Genomic DNA, 14,336 nt, shown 5'->3' with positions numbered 1-14,336 from the left:
CAGTTATAGGATTTATGTGTTCATTGTTATTTGCTTAATAGGACTGAGATAAATAAAGATGAGTCGGCTAATAGGCCTGCTGTGGATTGGTTTAGGGGAGATGGGTCAAGTCTTGGGGGAACCTTGACCCAAACAAGCCCATCCGGGTCATGAACTATAGTCAATAAGGTTAGCATTGATGGAGTTTCATCACAGTGATGAAATGTCCAGAGAAGAATGAACAATAAAGTGAGGCCATGTTATTCATTCATTCATTCATTTTCTACCGCTTATCGTGGGGGTTGCTGGAGCCTATCCCAGCTGTTTTTGGGCGAGAGGTGGGGTACACCCTGGACTGGTCGCCATCCAATGAGCCCATGTTATATTCACCCTAATTTTAGTCAGTTACATTATATAGCCAGCATTTCTCCAAAATCTATCATTGTGCAGAAAGTTGGGACGTGTTTTATTAATTGACAAGCAGACATGCATTGCTTTTGAATGATGTATTTGCAAAAAAATTCAACCAGAGAAAGTGTGTATTTTTGTAATCTACCAAGACCACACACACTTTTGAAACCTTTCAGACAGACCAATGACCTCCAGTGTTACTTTGATGCTATATTTGCTCTTGTTTTTCTTCATTCTTCTGTTCCAGCTCAGCATTGGAGCGTTTCCAATCATTTTGTCCTTATTAATCATCCAAGACTTTTAAGCAAGATTAAAAAAAAGTAAAAATATAAGATGTTTACTCTGATTAAACGTATACGCCACTAATAGCAATGTCCTCTAATCTCTCCCCAGTCCTCTGTCTGTGGAGCTTGAGAAATACTACCACACCGAAAACGATGATGAGAATCCTTTCATCTGCTCCCAGCCCCGAGAGAACGGCATGAGGGACTGCGGCTCGGTGCCCAAGCTCTATGACGAGGCAGGCCTGCAATGCAATCTCGACATGTACTCGTACAACAGCACTGATAACACCACCTGCGTCAACTGGAACCAGTACTACACCAACTGCTCTGCCGGTTTGGTTAACCCCTTCAAGGGGGCTATCAACTTTGACAACATCTGCTATGCCTGGATCGCCATATTTCAGGTAAGGCGGGTGGAATAATACTAATAATAGTAATAATAATTACTCAAAGGCAAACTAACAAGGTTTAAGTAAATATGGATGGAAAACCAGATTGAAACAAAGAGGTGGCAAAAGGTTTGCTAATTGCCCTGCGGCAGCTGGTATGTCATCGGAATATGGCTTTAAACGATTAACGGGACATCACATCCGCCGCATAATCACACTGCCTCAATTTTCCACCCCATTTGTTAGCTATCTCCACATCATCTGCAAAGCTTTTGTCTGTTTTCATATATTTCTGTCAGGCGATGAGTGTCATGGAGGACAAAAGCCAGATTGGGGATTAGTTCTCCCACTGGTGTGACTGTTATTGGAGTTTGTCTGTGTGTGGTGAAACATGCCAGAGAAAACTGGGGGATTAGTTTTCAGTTTGATTTTTGGAGGGTCATCACGGTGGTTGAGTGATTAGCAATGTTGCGTCGCAGCAGGGAAGTTCTGGGTTTGAAACCTTTTATTCAGGTGGTGATTGTGCCGGTTCAGTTTGTGTTCCTGTTCGGTTCTTTGAGTAAAAATGATAATTAGGAGCTTCATCGTAAGGACTTTCTCAAATTGTACATTGTTTTATTGCATGGTCCAGTCTCGTTTTATTGTTTGTTTTCCTTCAGGTGATTACTCTGGAGGGCTGGGTGGACATCATGTATTTCGTGATGGATGCTCACTCCTTCTACAACTTCATCTACTTCATCCTACTCATTATCGTAAGTGCTACCTCCTGATGATTGCATAAGTTCCTCTTTTCATGTATTTGTCATGACTGCTGGGATAACAACTTTTCCCTGTTCTTAGATTGGCTCGTTCTTCATGATCAATCTATGCCTGGTCGTCATTGCCACTCAGTTCTCAGAAACAAAGCAGAGAGAGAGTCAGCTGATGAAGGAGCAGAGAGTACGCTTCATGTCCAATGCCAGCACCTTGGCCTCCCTCTCCGAGCCGGGCTCCTGCTATGACGAACTGCTCAAGTACCTGGTCCATGTCATCCACAAAGGAGCGAGACAGGTGGCCCACATCTGCAGGTTCTTAGCTCGCCGAGCAGGGCTCAACATCGCTGCCTCTCCGCCTCCAGTAGAACCCCAGCAAAGGCAAACCCAAAGGAGAAGGAGGAAGTCTTCCAAGCAGGGGTCATTGTCGGTTCAGCACATGGTGCACCCACATTACCATTACCATCTTGGCAATGGCAGTGTACGAGGAGGGGCCAACGTCCGCTGTCTGGAAGGTCGAGATGTGGAGTCTTCTTCTCATAACAATACTGGGGGGGCTGTCGCTTTAGCTGTGCCACTGCCAACAGCGTCAGCAACAGCGGACACAAATCTGTCAGGATTTACCGATTCCCATTCCACCCTTGGAGTATTCCACCTCGAAACTCTTTGCTGTACGCCCTCGACCACAAACCTATGGCAAACACCAGGCCAGTTCTCTTTGACATCAGTTTCCACATCAAGGGCCATGAAGCGGAACTCTGTGCCCTTTGCTGCTCCCGGGCCCAAGAATTACCCCACCCTGCAGGCAAGAGCTCTTGCAGAGTCCAGACGAGGAAGTGTCGCAACGAGCACGCTCACAAATATCAGCCTCAACATCCCACCGATAAACCATGGCAGGAGGCGGCAGAGCTTGGTGGACACCCTCAACCCAGCAGGTACATCATTGCTGGTTTTGGTTCCGTCAATGTTCTGAGTCGAGGGATGAATCTGAGAGCTGATCTTGGCAAAAAATGTGGATTTAAGTTTGATGCCATAAGACAGTCATTTTAAACTTCTTAAAAGACCCCGAAGGGAATGTACCAAAAAAATCTCACCCCTTGAGTAGACTGCAGGGTTCGACAATAACGATTTACCGATGGCCCGGGGCAAGTTAAAACAAAATGCAGGCAAGTAAATCGAATCAGTGATATTCCCGTCGGGCAAGTGCACTTTGGCAAGAGTTTTTTTTAAAAGCGGTTCTTGTTGGGTGTCGGTAAAACACGGACTGCGTAATTCCGGTGGTAATTTGCAAACCAATTCTTGCAAATCTTGAAATGAACCAATCAGAATCGTTTATTTATTTAGACCGCGGTCCGCGTTTTACCCACACCCGTTCTTGTTCGCGATCAACCAATCAGCGATCATTTGACTACAAAAAACATCCATCATGGCGTCCCTGCCAACATGGTCTAATTCTTCAACAACTTCTGAAGGAAAACAGCAAAAAGTGATGAACCAGTGCCTCCTAAACAAGTATTTTATTAGCGGCAGCAAATCAAATGATGGCGCAGGTGAGTGAATCACATTGAATCACCCAATAACTTGTGTTGTCATTTATTATTTAATAAGCACAATGTTTATTCAATCATGAATGTACTTTTATTTATCAAGGCAAAGTGCCTAGAAGTCTCTTGACAATCCAGATTTCCATGCAACGTCATGATGAATGAAGGATTCCCCTGGGCAAGTAATTTTGGTTTTAATGTAGAGCCCTGCAGACTATAAATATATCAAAATATAAAGAGAAGACGCATTTCTATAACTAAAGAGAACAATATGTTTTGCATTGTTTCGTGTCGGTTAGCAAGCTACTTCTGCTTCACTGGGATTAACCAAGATGTGAAAATTAGACGGCTGCATTTTGGGGTGTGGTAATGGTTCTGTCATAACTCAAAAGGCAAAAAGAGACCCGCCCGTATGTGCACCAAAATTGTATTTTCTTGCTCAGCATGGGCCATAGCGCCGCAAAGATCGTGGAAATCAGTTGTCAGTTTTTGTGTAATAGCGCAAACAAACTAACAAACCAACAACAATCAAAACAATACCTCTCGCACGCATGTTTTTTCCAGCTTGGCGGAGATAACAATTGGACAATTTAATGAAGTATGAGAATTACAAGGGTGATTTATTCTATTCGGTCAGCGTTTTTGTCTTTTGAAAGAAAACAAATTACGGTTCTTTCCATGCCATCACCTTATTGATTCAGATAGAAATATGTTGTGATTAAGTCTCAACTCGAATGCTATCCAGAGTTGTTGTTTTTTTCGTGAGTGAGAGAGAAAACATTGTAATTACAGTCAAATGTTAATGCTTCATGTTGTAGCTGGCAAGCGACTTATTCTGCCTCTGGCCAAGTTCTAAAAGGCAGTGTGCTCAGCAAAAGTCAGGCCAGATCCGCTCAGGTTATACAGACGGTGGAAACACTGGCTGCCAGCCATCCAGGCCGCACAGCACAGTCTGCGGGGACGATGCTCACGCATTGCCCATCACTGTCGAACAAACTCGCTCTGACCCACACGCAATCATCCAAAAATAATGTTCTTCACAATAGATTCTTTTATTTGTTTTGACATTTTATATTAAACACTTCATGCATGCTATTTATCACAATCACAGTCATTTACTCCGCTCTCTCACTCAGCTGCAGCCCAGCCATCCTGCCAGCTGTCGGCCCGTGACCTCAGCACCATGGGCAGCGCCATGGACACAGCGGTGTTGACACTGGACCCTGAGAGTTGCCCTTACTGCGCAAAGGCCCTCGCCAACGAGTCTGAGGGCGGCACAGAGGGCAATGAGACACCCGGAGACTCGGACAGCGAGGGTGTTTATGAGTTCAGCCAGGACTTGCGTCGCAGGGACAGGCGAGACAGCCGGCAGCCACGGAAGAAGCCCTTCAGGCTGGGTAAAACAGCCGGAAAGGTCGTGCACTTCTGGAGGCTGGTGTGCGACACGTTCCGGAAGATCGTTGATAGCAAGTACTTCGGAAGAGGGATCATGATTGCCATCCTTATCAACACGCTGAGCATGGGGATTGAGTATCATGAGCAGGTGAGTGATGATGCGTTCAATGCAGCTTTTGCATTTCCCAGCATATCTTCCCTAAAAGTAAAAAAAATGGTACAAACGATCTCATCTTGGGAGTGACTGATGAGTCGAAGTTAAAGATCTGCTGTGTATGTTTGTGTCTTTCTATGTGATTGCGTAAGCTGCACTGCTCCCACGAGCCCAACTGGAATTTGTGATGTCTCTCTCTGGACTTGTTTATTTACACCAGCATAATTGTAGCCATGTGGGAGAGAGAAAACGGGGGGATGAGTCTGTATGAGGAGATGAGCGAGAGAAGAGAGGGAAGGCCCGACAATTGACATAGTAGAAATATTTGACTGTTCCCCGGATCGTACACACTCGATATGGCCGTTAATATTATGCCCTACAGTAACAGCGAATTGAAGGTATTTAAACACCAGATAGTTCCAAGCATATAACTGTCCAACATGTTTTATATTTAGTCATTTCCAGTTTTGTTTAGCGTACTTGAAATTGTCACCAGTGGCTGAAAAGTAATTAGTACTGTAACTGGATTCAATGCTTAGCACCATACTGAATCACTGAACACTGACTGGGCCCCAGCAAAACTGGAAGAGAGGGACAAGAGATAGAGGGGTAACAATGCCAAAAGTCCGGTATCGGTCTGCACTATGAATCAGAGGACGGGAAGGTCAGCGCGATAATAACGGTCGCTGATGCCCAATTGAAGTTGAAGCTTGTCAAACGTTCTTTGATACAGATGGTGTGGAAGTGATGCAACCTCATCATTATTTTAGGGGAATGAGATTCCAATGTGCTCTGTTTTTTTTTGGGGTTACTTTGGGTCCCTGACCCAGTGCCTATAAACAAATCCAGATGGCATCCTCTTTAGCACAGCCACAGGAAGTTTTAAAGCTTTCTCTGCTCCACCTTCCAGTATTTGTTTTCCACTTTATTGTTTCTACTTTCTTCTTGTGCATTCCCTCGTTTTTATTTCCTATTTTCTCCACTGTTGTCATCCTTCTTGTTATTCAGTCTACTGTGCTTTGGATTCCTTTCACACCACTCTTCCTAAGTCTTTTATTCACTTTTTTTTCAATTGGATCTCTTCGGTTTCCAAACAGGAGACAGATCATTGATTGTGAATCAATTGACATCCAGTAGAAGCAGGGATCACAGATCTAGCGGTTTTTCAAATGTAATTCACTCCACATGGAAAAGGGCTTTGTTTTGTTTTCTATCGAAGTAACCTCCAGCCAAGTCTGCTATTCGGGTTTTACTTTAGTTGTTCCTATGGTATTACTGCTTGGTGAAGACCAGGAGCTATGTTGCTATGTCATGATTAATGCTCCACCGCTGGAAGCAACAGTGTGGAGTACTTGTATGCATATGTTTAGTATTTGCTAGTATTTGCTAGATACAGTATAGGATGTGCCTGATAAACAGTACTTGTCAAATGAACCGCATACTAAAGGCCCTATGAAGTCTCTTTTAGTTTTTTTCAATTTTCATTTTTTCCATTGGTTAGCGTGCAGGTCACGCAGCTAGGAGACCCGAGTTCGATTCCACTGTGTGGAGTTTGCATGTTCTCTTTGTGTGGGTTTTTCTCCGGGTACTCCGGTTTCCTCCCACATTCCAAAAACATGCTAGGTTAATTGGCCACTCCAAATTGTCCATAGGTATGAATGTGAGTGTGAATGGTTGTTTGTCTATATGTGCCCTGTGATTGGCTGGCCACCAGTCCAGGGTGTACCCCGCCTCTCACCCAAAGACAGCTGGGATAGACTCCATTACCCCCCGCAACCCTTGTGAGGATAAGCGGTAGAAAATGAATGAATGAATGAATTTTTTCCATTGCAATGTTTCAGAATTCCAATTTTCACCTTTTACACGTATTTGACCAGAATAGAGAGTGTTTACTTTTGTGACAGTATATAAAAAATCCATTCCTTACATGGAAAAATCCTTTCATTTACTGACGCAATACATCATTGGCCAATTTTTGTTTTTTGTACTTTTTTTTTTTTTAATACACCTTTTTTAAGTCCCTGACTAAAATGTTTTTCCCCAGATGGATTTATGCTTCATGCATTTATGCAAACGCATTTGTGAAACAAACCATCTGGCATACAAACACTATAGCGGCGACTATACAAGCCATTATGTTTAGAGCGTTGTCATGTGTGTTTCTAATTCCTGTAACAAATAGTTGTCATATAGCTACATGGTTCCCTCTGAGTGAGTCCCTAAACAGATTTATGTTCACACAATAAAATGACTCGACGTCCATTTGTGATTTATTCCCAGCTGCAAACTCAAGTCTGAAATATCAAGTAGCTCCTTGATTGTATGGACCATCATGGATGGAGATGCTGGACATCCCCCGTGTCCTTCAAGCGCAGATGTGTTGTTACTCTGCACACCGTCAGTGTATGGATCAACAGCATTGATGACACATAGCAGACCCCCCACCGACCCCCACCCCTCCCTTGTCATATGCTTTTCTCATAAACACACACTGGCAAAAAACAATCGACACACACGTGCACTAAGTACGAGGACAGCAAGCAAGTGCAGAGAATTTAAAATGCCAGATGGGAAAGTGTATCTGTAGCCGAGGCGGGGGCAAAGGATGATGAAATAAAGTGTTGGATAGGGATGACAGAGTGTCAGGACTTGGAGGTGAAGGTATAGAGGAGAGATTATGGGATGAAGAGTGGAGGCGGACGGCTCGGACAATTTAGGAGAGGGTGTCTGCTTTATCTCCATGTTGTTGAAGCACATTACCATTTATGGTGCAGATGATGGACTGATTGTGCGTATGCCAACTATGTGACACAACCCCACGGTCTATTTATTTGGGAAGGTCAGACTCTCTCTATCACTTAGCCTAAGAAACTTTCTCAAAAAGTACCAGTCTCCTTCCTTTTCATATTCATCTCAACTGTCTTTCATCAACAGCCCAATTTCCTGTTTCTTTAGTCTCCTCCTTACTCCTCACAGGTTGTAGTGGAGGTACTTTATGCCTGGGAGCACCACAGCAATTATATGCATATTAATCACCTTTATTTAACAACCACACTAAAGCTATACAGATATGTCAAGAAATTGATTATTATGATTGGAAAAAAATCTCAGGTTTTTATTTTTGGACTGAGTCGCAGCTCATCTCCACATGAATTAATTCCAGAAGGTCAGGAGAAAATTGAAATGTACGAAAACCACAGGCCTCACCTGTCTATAAGTGGCTGGTGTGTACCAGGAAAGTCACTTATGGCCGCCATCTGCAGGGAACTAAAACAACTGAAGTCGTCTTCGTCAGCATCACAACTTAAACAGCCTCATACTGTAATTCCTTCATCACACACTTTATCAGTCCCTCTCTCTTCCCTCGTTGCCCTTGTTGTCGCTTGTGTTTCGATGCAAATTAGCCATTTGGCTAATTTGGCTAATGCAGTCCAGGTTGTAAAAGGCAATTCCAGTTTCCCCAATATTTATTTTGGGGTCAAGGCACCAAAACCTTATTATTGTTGGATATTGCGGTAGCCTCCCGGGTCATTGAGAGGTGGAGAAGTAAACTTTCTTCCTTGTTTATTCTGCAAAGCAAACCCTTTTTTGTCAAACAAAAAAATGTATTTATTTTATTTATTATTGTTTAGCTTCAGTATAAGAACATTATCAAAAACGATATAACCAGAGACTTATTATATACTAAAAATATCAGTCTTGCACAAATGTAGTTGCATTCCATATCTAAAAATATCTCACAGAAATACAATTTACAGTATGTGTCCTTCATGGTGTCGCAGCCCAGAAAGTTTCCAACTGCTTCCTGCTGTATGACCTACCATTTGCATTCTGTGGAGGTGCAACAGCTCTGAAAACCTGAGTTTTTGAAGAAAGGTTTTTTTTTCCAGCCCTGAAAGCCGTTAAGCCGAATGATGGAATCAATGGAGTGGGTCCAGTTATTTCCTGATTCAGTGAGATGTTAAATCACAGTCTGCCTTCACTTTGCCAGCTCTTTTTTTGTGGACCTGGATGGATAGATTGTTGCTCTCTTATATTGATGTTGCAAACATATTGTTGAATGATATGTAACTTACTAACGACCAATTAGTGCATTTAGAGGGTACATATTGGATGTCCTCTATTGTTTCTGTAGTCTCACACATGTAAAACACATACATATGAGCAACATTGTTATTATTATTTCTGGTTCCATTTCATGTGCATTGGGAAGTTCATCCAATGAAACCGTTCAAGGGGTTCATTGGAATGAAGAAGAATTTACAATTAGAAACGATGGTCGCGCAGACCTCACAGCTCGGAGACCCAGGTTCAATCCCACCCTCGGCAATCTCTGTGTCTCTGAGTTTTCTCCGGGTACTCCGGTTTCATCCCACATTCCAAAAACATGCTAGGTTAATTGTCGACTTAATTGTCCATAGGTATGAATGTGAGTGTGAATGGTTGTTTGTCTATATGTGCCCTGTGATTGGCTGGCCACCAGTCCAGGGTGTACCCCGCCTCTTACCGGAAGACAGCTGGGATAGGCTCCAGCACCCCCTCAATGAATGAATGTCTTTTTGTACCGCCATTTGCAGACTAGACAAGACTTTGACCAAACACAGCCTGCATTCTTCTGCTCATTCATGATCAGGATCATGGGTAAACATCCGTACAACAAGCCTAATCAGCCAATAACCACCGGGTGTGAGTGTATGCCTCTCTATTTCATGCTTTAAATGACTTCCTCCTGAGCAAGTACGCCCACTTGATTAAGCCGACACACACTACTCACCAAGTGCTGCATCATTAGCAGTCTGAGTGCGGCATTCCATTTGGATTATATCACATCAGATTAGGTGGTATTACATTCGCGCTAACCAGATTACACTATACCTCATCAAGCACACTTTACCTCTTTAGGCAGGAAACGGCCATTCAGTCAGGCAATTAGAGAAACAAGAGCGGTTTCTCACTTACACACTTGTAACACATGTAGGCATTAATCTCTTTTTTTGCGAACGCTCACACGTCAGTCGCCATTATTGCATTAAGAAATGATTATATAATGTTGTGAACTTGAAGCACACAAGCAGAGGAATATGTGTTATTGTTTAACTCTCTTGCCTGATGTCTAAAGAATGTGTACTATACAAGATTAAACAATAGCAAAGCAGGAACAGTGGGGAGAAAAAATAATGATCATTCCCAGTGCCAGATGTCTGCGGTCCAAATCTCAGCTCATAAAGATTGTACTTCTTGTTCTGGCGTATCATGCGCATCGACTAGAGACTTCTACATGGCTTGTATTTGCATGGGTATGGGTTTCAAATGTATTCAGTAGGTTTATATGGGTGGCCTGTTGATAAATGGAGGGGGGGGGGGCTCAATATTCATGGCATAATTGCACATGTTTCAGTTCACAACATGAATATAAAAGAATGCAGACATCTAAGTCTGCCTGCACTTGATTCCCCTTTGAACTTGTGTCCTTATGAAGTATTTATGGCGGCCGCCCTGATCCCGATGGATTAAATAAAGCAGTCAGATAAATCAGATAAATGTGTCTGTGAACCGAGAAGAGATTCAAAAGACAGACAGTGAAAAACAGGTGAGATGAAACAGACATTGTTTAGTTTTCAGGAAGTAAGCTCCAACGGCAGGATATCATTCCTCTTCAGGTGATATCAGGAATTTCGATGTACCCCTACTGTGGTGGAAAGTCGGTTAATGCACGCTCCGGTTAGCGGATATATATTTTTTGCGTGAGTCTCAGCTGCAAATATGAGGAGGAATTCCACGAGCGACATTGTGCTATCAACTATGTGTGATTACATTTACCTGCCAAACACAACAGTGAGAAGAACCCAGTGGATGATGAGCATCTTGACAATCTTGTCAATGTCTAGAGGTTTGCGTAGAAACAATACAGACTGACGAAATGAGATGGCGATGTTTTACATCACAAAATACCACCGTTTGATTTACAAAATGTATTAAAAATATATTAAACAGAATATAATTGGATCGACAATAAATCAGACTGAAGAGAATAACAGCTTCAGGGGAGTAAGTGTTCCTGATCGATACCTCTGTTCCCCTTAAGTCGTCTCAGACCATCCAAGATAGCTTTCTCGATTTTTCTTGATGTTCCTTCTGCTGAGGTAGTGGTCTTTACAAACGGCACATCCTTCCCTTGATTGGTTGGTCCATCAAACTGCCGTTGATGGTCCATCTTCTGGGCAAAAGTCAGAAAAAGTTGAAAGATGGCACACGAAATCCACCTGGGATTTCTGCACGGCGGTCGAGTGGTTAGCGCGCAGACCTCACAGCTAGGAGAGCTGAGTTCAATCCCACCCTCGATCATCTCTGTGTGGAGTTTGTATGTTATCCCCGTGCATGCGTGGGTTTTTCTACGGGTACTCCGGTTTCCTCCCACATTCCAAAAACATGCTAGGTTAATTAGCGATTCCAAATTGTCCATAGGTATGAATGTGAGTGTGAATGGTTGTTTGTCTATATGTGCCCTGTGATTGGCTGGCCACCAGTCCAGGGTGTACCCCGCCTCTCGCCCGAAGACAGCCGGGATAGGCTCCAGCAACCCCCGCGACCCTCATGAGGATAAACGGTAGAAAATGAATGAATGAATGAATGAATGAAATCCACCTGTTTCTTGGCTGGATGGTGAATCCCAATAATTGGCCATTCGTCAAAACGCCAGCTAGCACCGACAGGAAAATGACATCGTTTAGCCTACTTCAAGTCTACATCCACAAAATGATTAATATAATTAGGGGACTCAAACTTCTGTGATGATCGATGGTTGCAATTTTCTTTAATGATTTGAAGTATTTAAGTGTGAGAAGTGTTCAAATGAAGGAATGGGTACTTTGTGAAGTACTATAATTGATGGTGCAATATTAGGCCTTAGTATTGCCAGTCCGTTTTTGTGCCGCGGGCGCTATTGTTGCATTCGATTCTTGTGGGAGTGATGACTTAATACTGTGCAATGTCATGTCGTTGCAAACTTTTGCTTGGTCAAACACTCTCACTAAAGTTTTGTGCAGATGGGGGGGGGGTGTTTTAACAAGTGGATTTCCGGCTGTGATAATGAATAAACCTGCATACAGGACAACAAAGTGTATCATAATGAAAAGTTTTTTTTTTACGATATTGATGTTGATGTCCATTTCCCTGCATATCCACACTTACACGGTCACGGTGTAGAGTGATTAATGGCAGCCCACCGAGACAGACTCAATGACAACACACTGTGTTTACATTACATTACATGACCTCACAGTCCAGCCTGGGAATACACAGACACTAAGTGGATTACTAAAAGTGAAATATACACACACGGGGACGTATTACACACATACCGTTTAGTACATTATGCACACCTTTGCTTAAAAGTAGCTGGATGGGGACCGTGCCAATAATATAGATCATCCCTTCCACACCTTCCATCTTTGTCATGTCTGTGCAATGTGTGCAAATGACACCATGTTTGAGTTGTGTAAACTGTTTATTGGATGGAGATGAAAGGTTTTTTGGAGCTTGTCTGGGGTTGTTGCACAGTCCACAGACGCATAACAGCATTCAGCTCTTTTCTCCTCTGCCATAATAGCTGAAAGTGGCAACAGAGGTCTGATTTACATACCGTGTCGTTTGGATGTGCCTCCCCTTTTATCGCTTGGCTCTTTCTCTTTTCTGTCTGCGCCTGCTCGCTTTATTTTATTTTTTTTTAATCCTCTATAGTGCACACAACACACATACAGTATGTGCCAGTTGTTTGATCTTGATGTGAGCGGCAGCTCAATTCTCTGATGAGCTCCAAGCCGACATCCCAGACACATTCTGCTGCAGCTTTGTGATTGGCCTTCATGTCTGTCGTGCTGTGAGACAAAGGTTGCACACGTGTCATTGTGAGCATGAAAAGACACATTTATACCATTCACATTTTATGTGTGTGTGTGTGTCTGGCATATTTTGTCTTTGCAGCTGTGACACAGCAGGTTTAGAGATTTCCTTCGTACATAAATAAATGTTTTTATTTGCCAGTCTGGTTATTTTCACCTCCTAATATCAGTGTACATATTCAGGATATGGCTGGTGTGTATTCATGCTTCATTGCGGTTGTCTTTTACATACAAACAAGTACCATAGTCTACAGACATAAATATCAATAACAGCAACATCTTACTTCTCAAAAACCTGTCAATCTTCCAGGCTGGTCCACTGTAAAACTATGTCAGTAATAGTCGCACTGCCGCCTACAATAGTTCCGTTTCAAGACATTTCCAAGTGTATTGATTTGCGTTGAGAGGTTTGTGTTTGTTTTTTTGCACCTTTTGCAATAGTAGCCATTGGCCTACATAGCATTTATTAAGTCCTATGAGCAGGAATCTACAATTTAGGGTTGAACTATTAGGTTTGCAACAAAAAAAAACATGTTTATTAATCAGTTTCCAAATGTTAGGATGATTGGTGCATTAAAATGTTGAGGCTCCGGGAGAGAGTAGTAGCAACAATGAAGTATGTCTGAAAACGTACTAATTAGTCCACTCTTCTCTTCTTTTCCCTCCAGCCCGATGAACTGACCAATGCCTTGGAGATCAGTAACATTGTGTTCACCAGCCTATTCTCCCTCGAGATGCTGTTAAAGGTCCTGGTCTACGGGCCTTTTGGCTACATCAAGAACCCCTACAATATATTTGATGGCATCATTGTGGTCATCAGGTGAGTCGAGTCCTTACTGTGAAGCTATACCGTTTATATTGCCTTTTATGCATTCATGTCATCTTCTTCTCCGACAGCGTGTGGGAGATTGTTGGCCAGCAGGGTGGTGGTCTTTCCGTGCTGAGGACCTTCCGGCTCATGCGGGTTCTGAAGCTGGTTCGGTTTATGCCGGCCCTGCAGAGGCAGCTGGTGGTGCTGATGAAGACTATGGACAACGTAGCCACCTTCTGCATGCTGCTCATGCTCTTCATCTTCATCTTCAGGTAGGAACATACATTAGGTACACCATAGACAGTACACATACTGTGGAAGACGTGTTCACATCAATTTACATTCATGCTGTTGTTCCACTAGGCTATACATTCAATGGTAGCTAATTTTAGTAGCTAAACCTTGCCAAACTGCTATCCTCAGCTGACAAAAAACTTAGCTTATGTTTTTTTGGATTTTAATGGGATTGCATTACGTTATGAAACATATATAGAATGGCGAATGAGCTTAAATACAATCAGACTGAATGAAAAAAGTTAGTTAGTAAATCCAAATATTAACACCAAACACAATTCATAGACAATAATTATAGTTGAATTACAAACAATCACGTTTAGCAAGTTTTGCTGGAAACCCATAAACCCATCAATTAAAAAAAAAACACTTCTAAACCACAATTTGCAAAAATGTATAAAAAAAATATATTAAACTAAGGA

At 42.6% G+C, this 14,336-nt stretch overlaps 1 protein-coding gene across 6 annotated transcripts in view; it reads left to right on the top strand.

Moving 5' to 3' along the window:
• Positions 1–14,336, top strand: part of cacna1g (calcium channel, voltage-dependent, T type, alpha 1G subunit) — a 157,675-nt gene that overhangs the window by 90,753 nt on the left and 52,586 nt on the right. For all 6 annotated transcript variants that reach the window (XM_078788919.1, XM_078788920.1, XM_078788923.1 and 3 more), the window contains 6 exons: positions 784–1,078; positions 1,723–1,815; positions 1,904–2,750; positions 4,496–4,902; positions 13,478–13,629; positions 13,707–13,892. In XM_078788919.1, coding sequence (XP_078645045.1) covers positions 784–1,078; positions 1,723–1,815; positions 1,904–2,750; positions 4,496–4,902; positions 13,478–13,629; positions 13,707–13,892 — 1,980 coding nt within the window. The remainder of the gene's footprint in view (positions 1–783; positions 1,079–1,722; positions 1,816–1,903; positions 2,751–4,495; positions 4,903–13,477; positions 13,630–13,706; positions 13,893–14,336) is intronic.

Source organism: Doryrhamphus excisus, linkage group LG2 (assembly GCF_037039965.1).
Source record: "Doryrhamphus excisus strain RoL-2023G ecotype Guam linkage group LG2, RoL_Dexc_Guam_v1.1, whole genome shotgun sequence".
In the NCBI taxonomy this organism is placed as follows: Eukaryota; Metazoa; Chordata; class Actinopteri; order Syngnathiformes; family Syngnathidae; genus Doryrhamphus; species Doryrhamphus excisus.
This window is presented reverse-complemented; position numbering and strand designations above follow the sequence as displayed.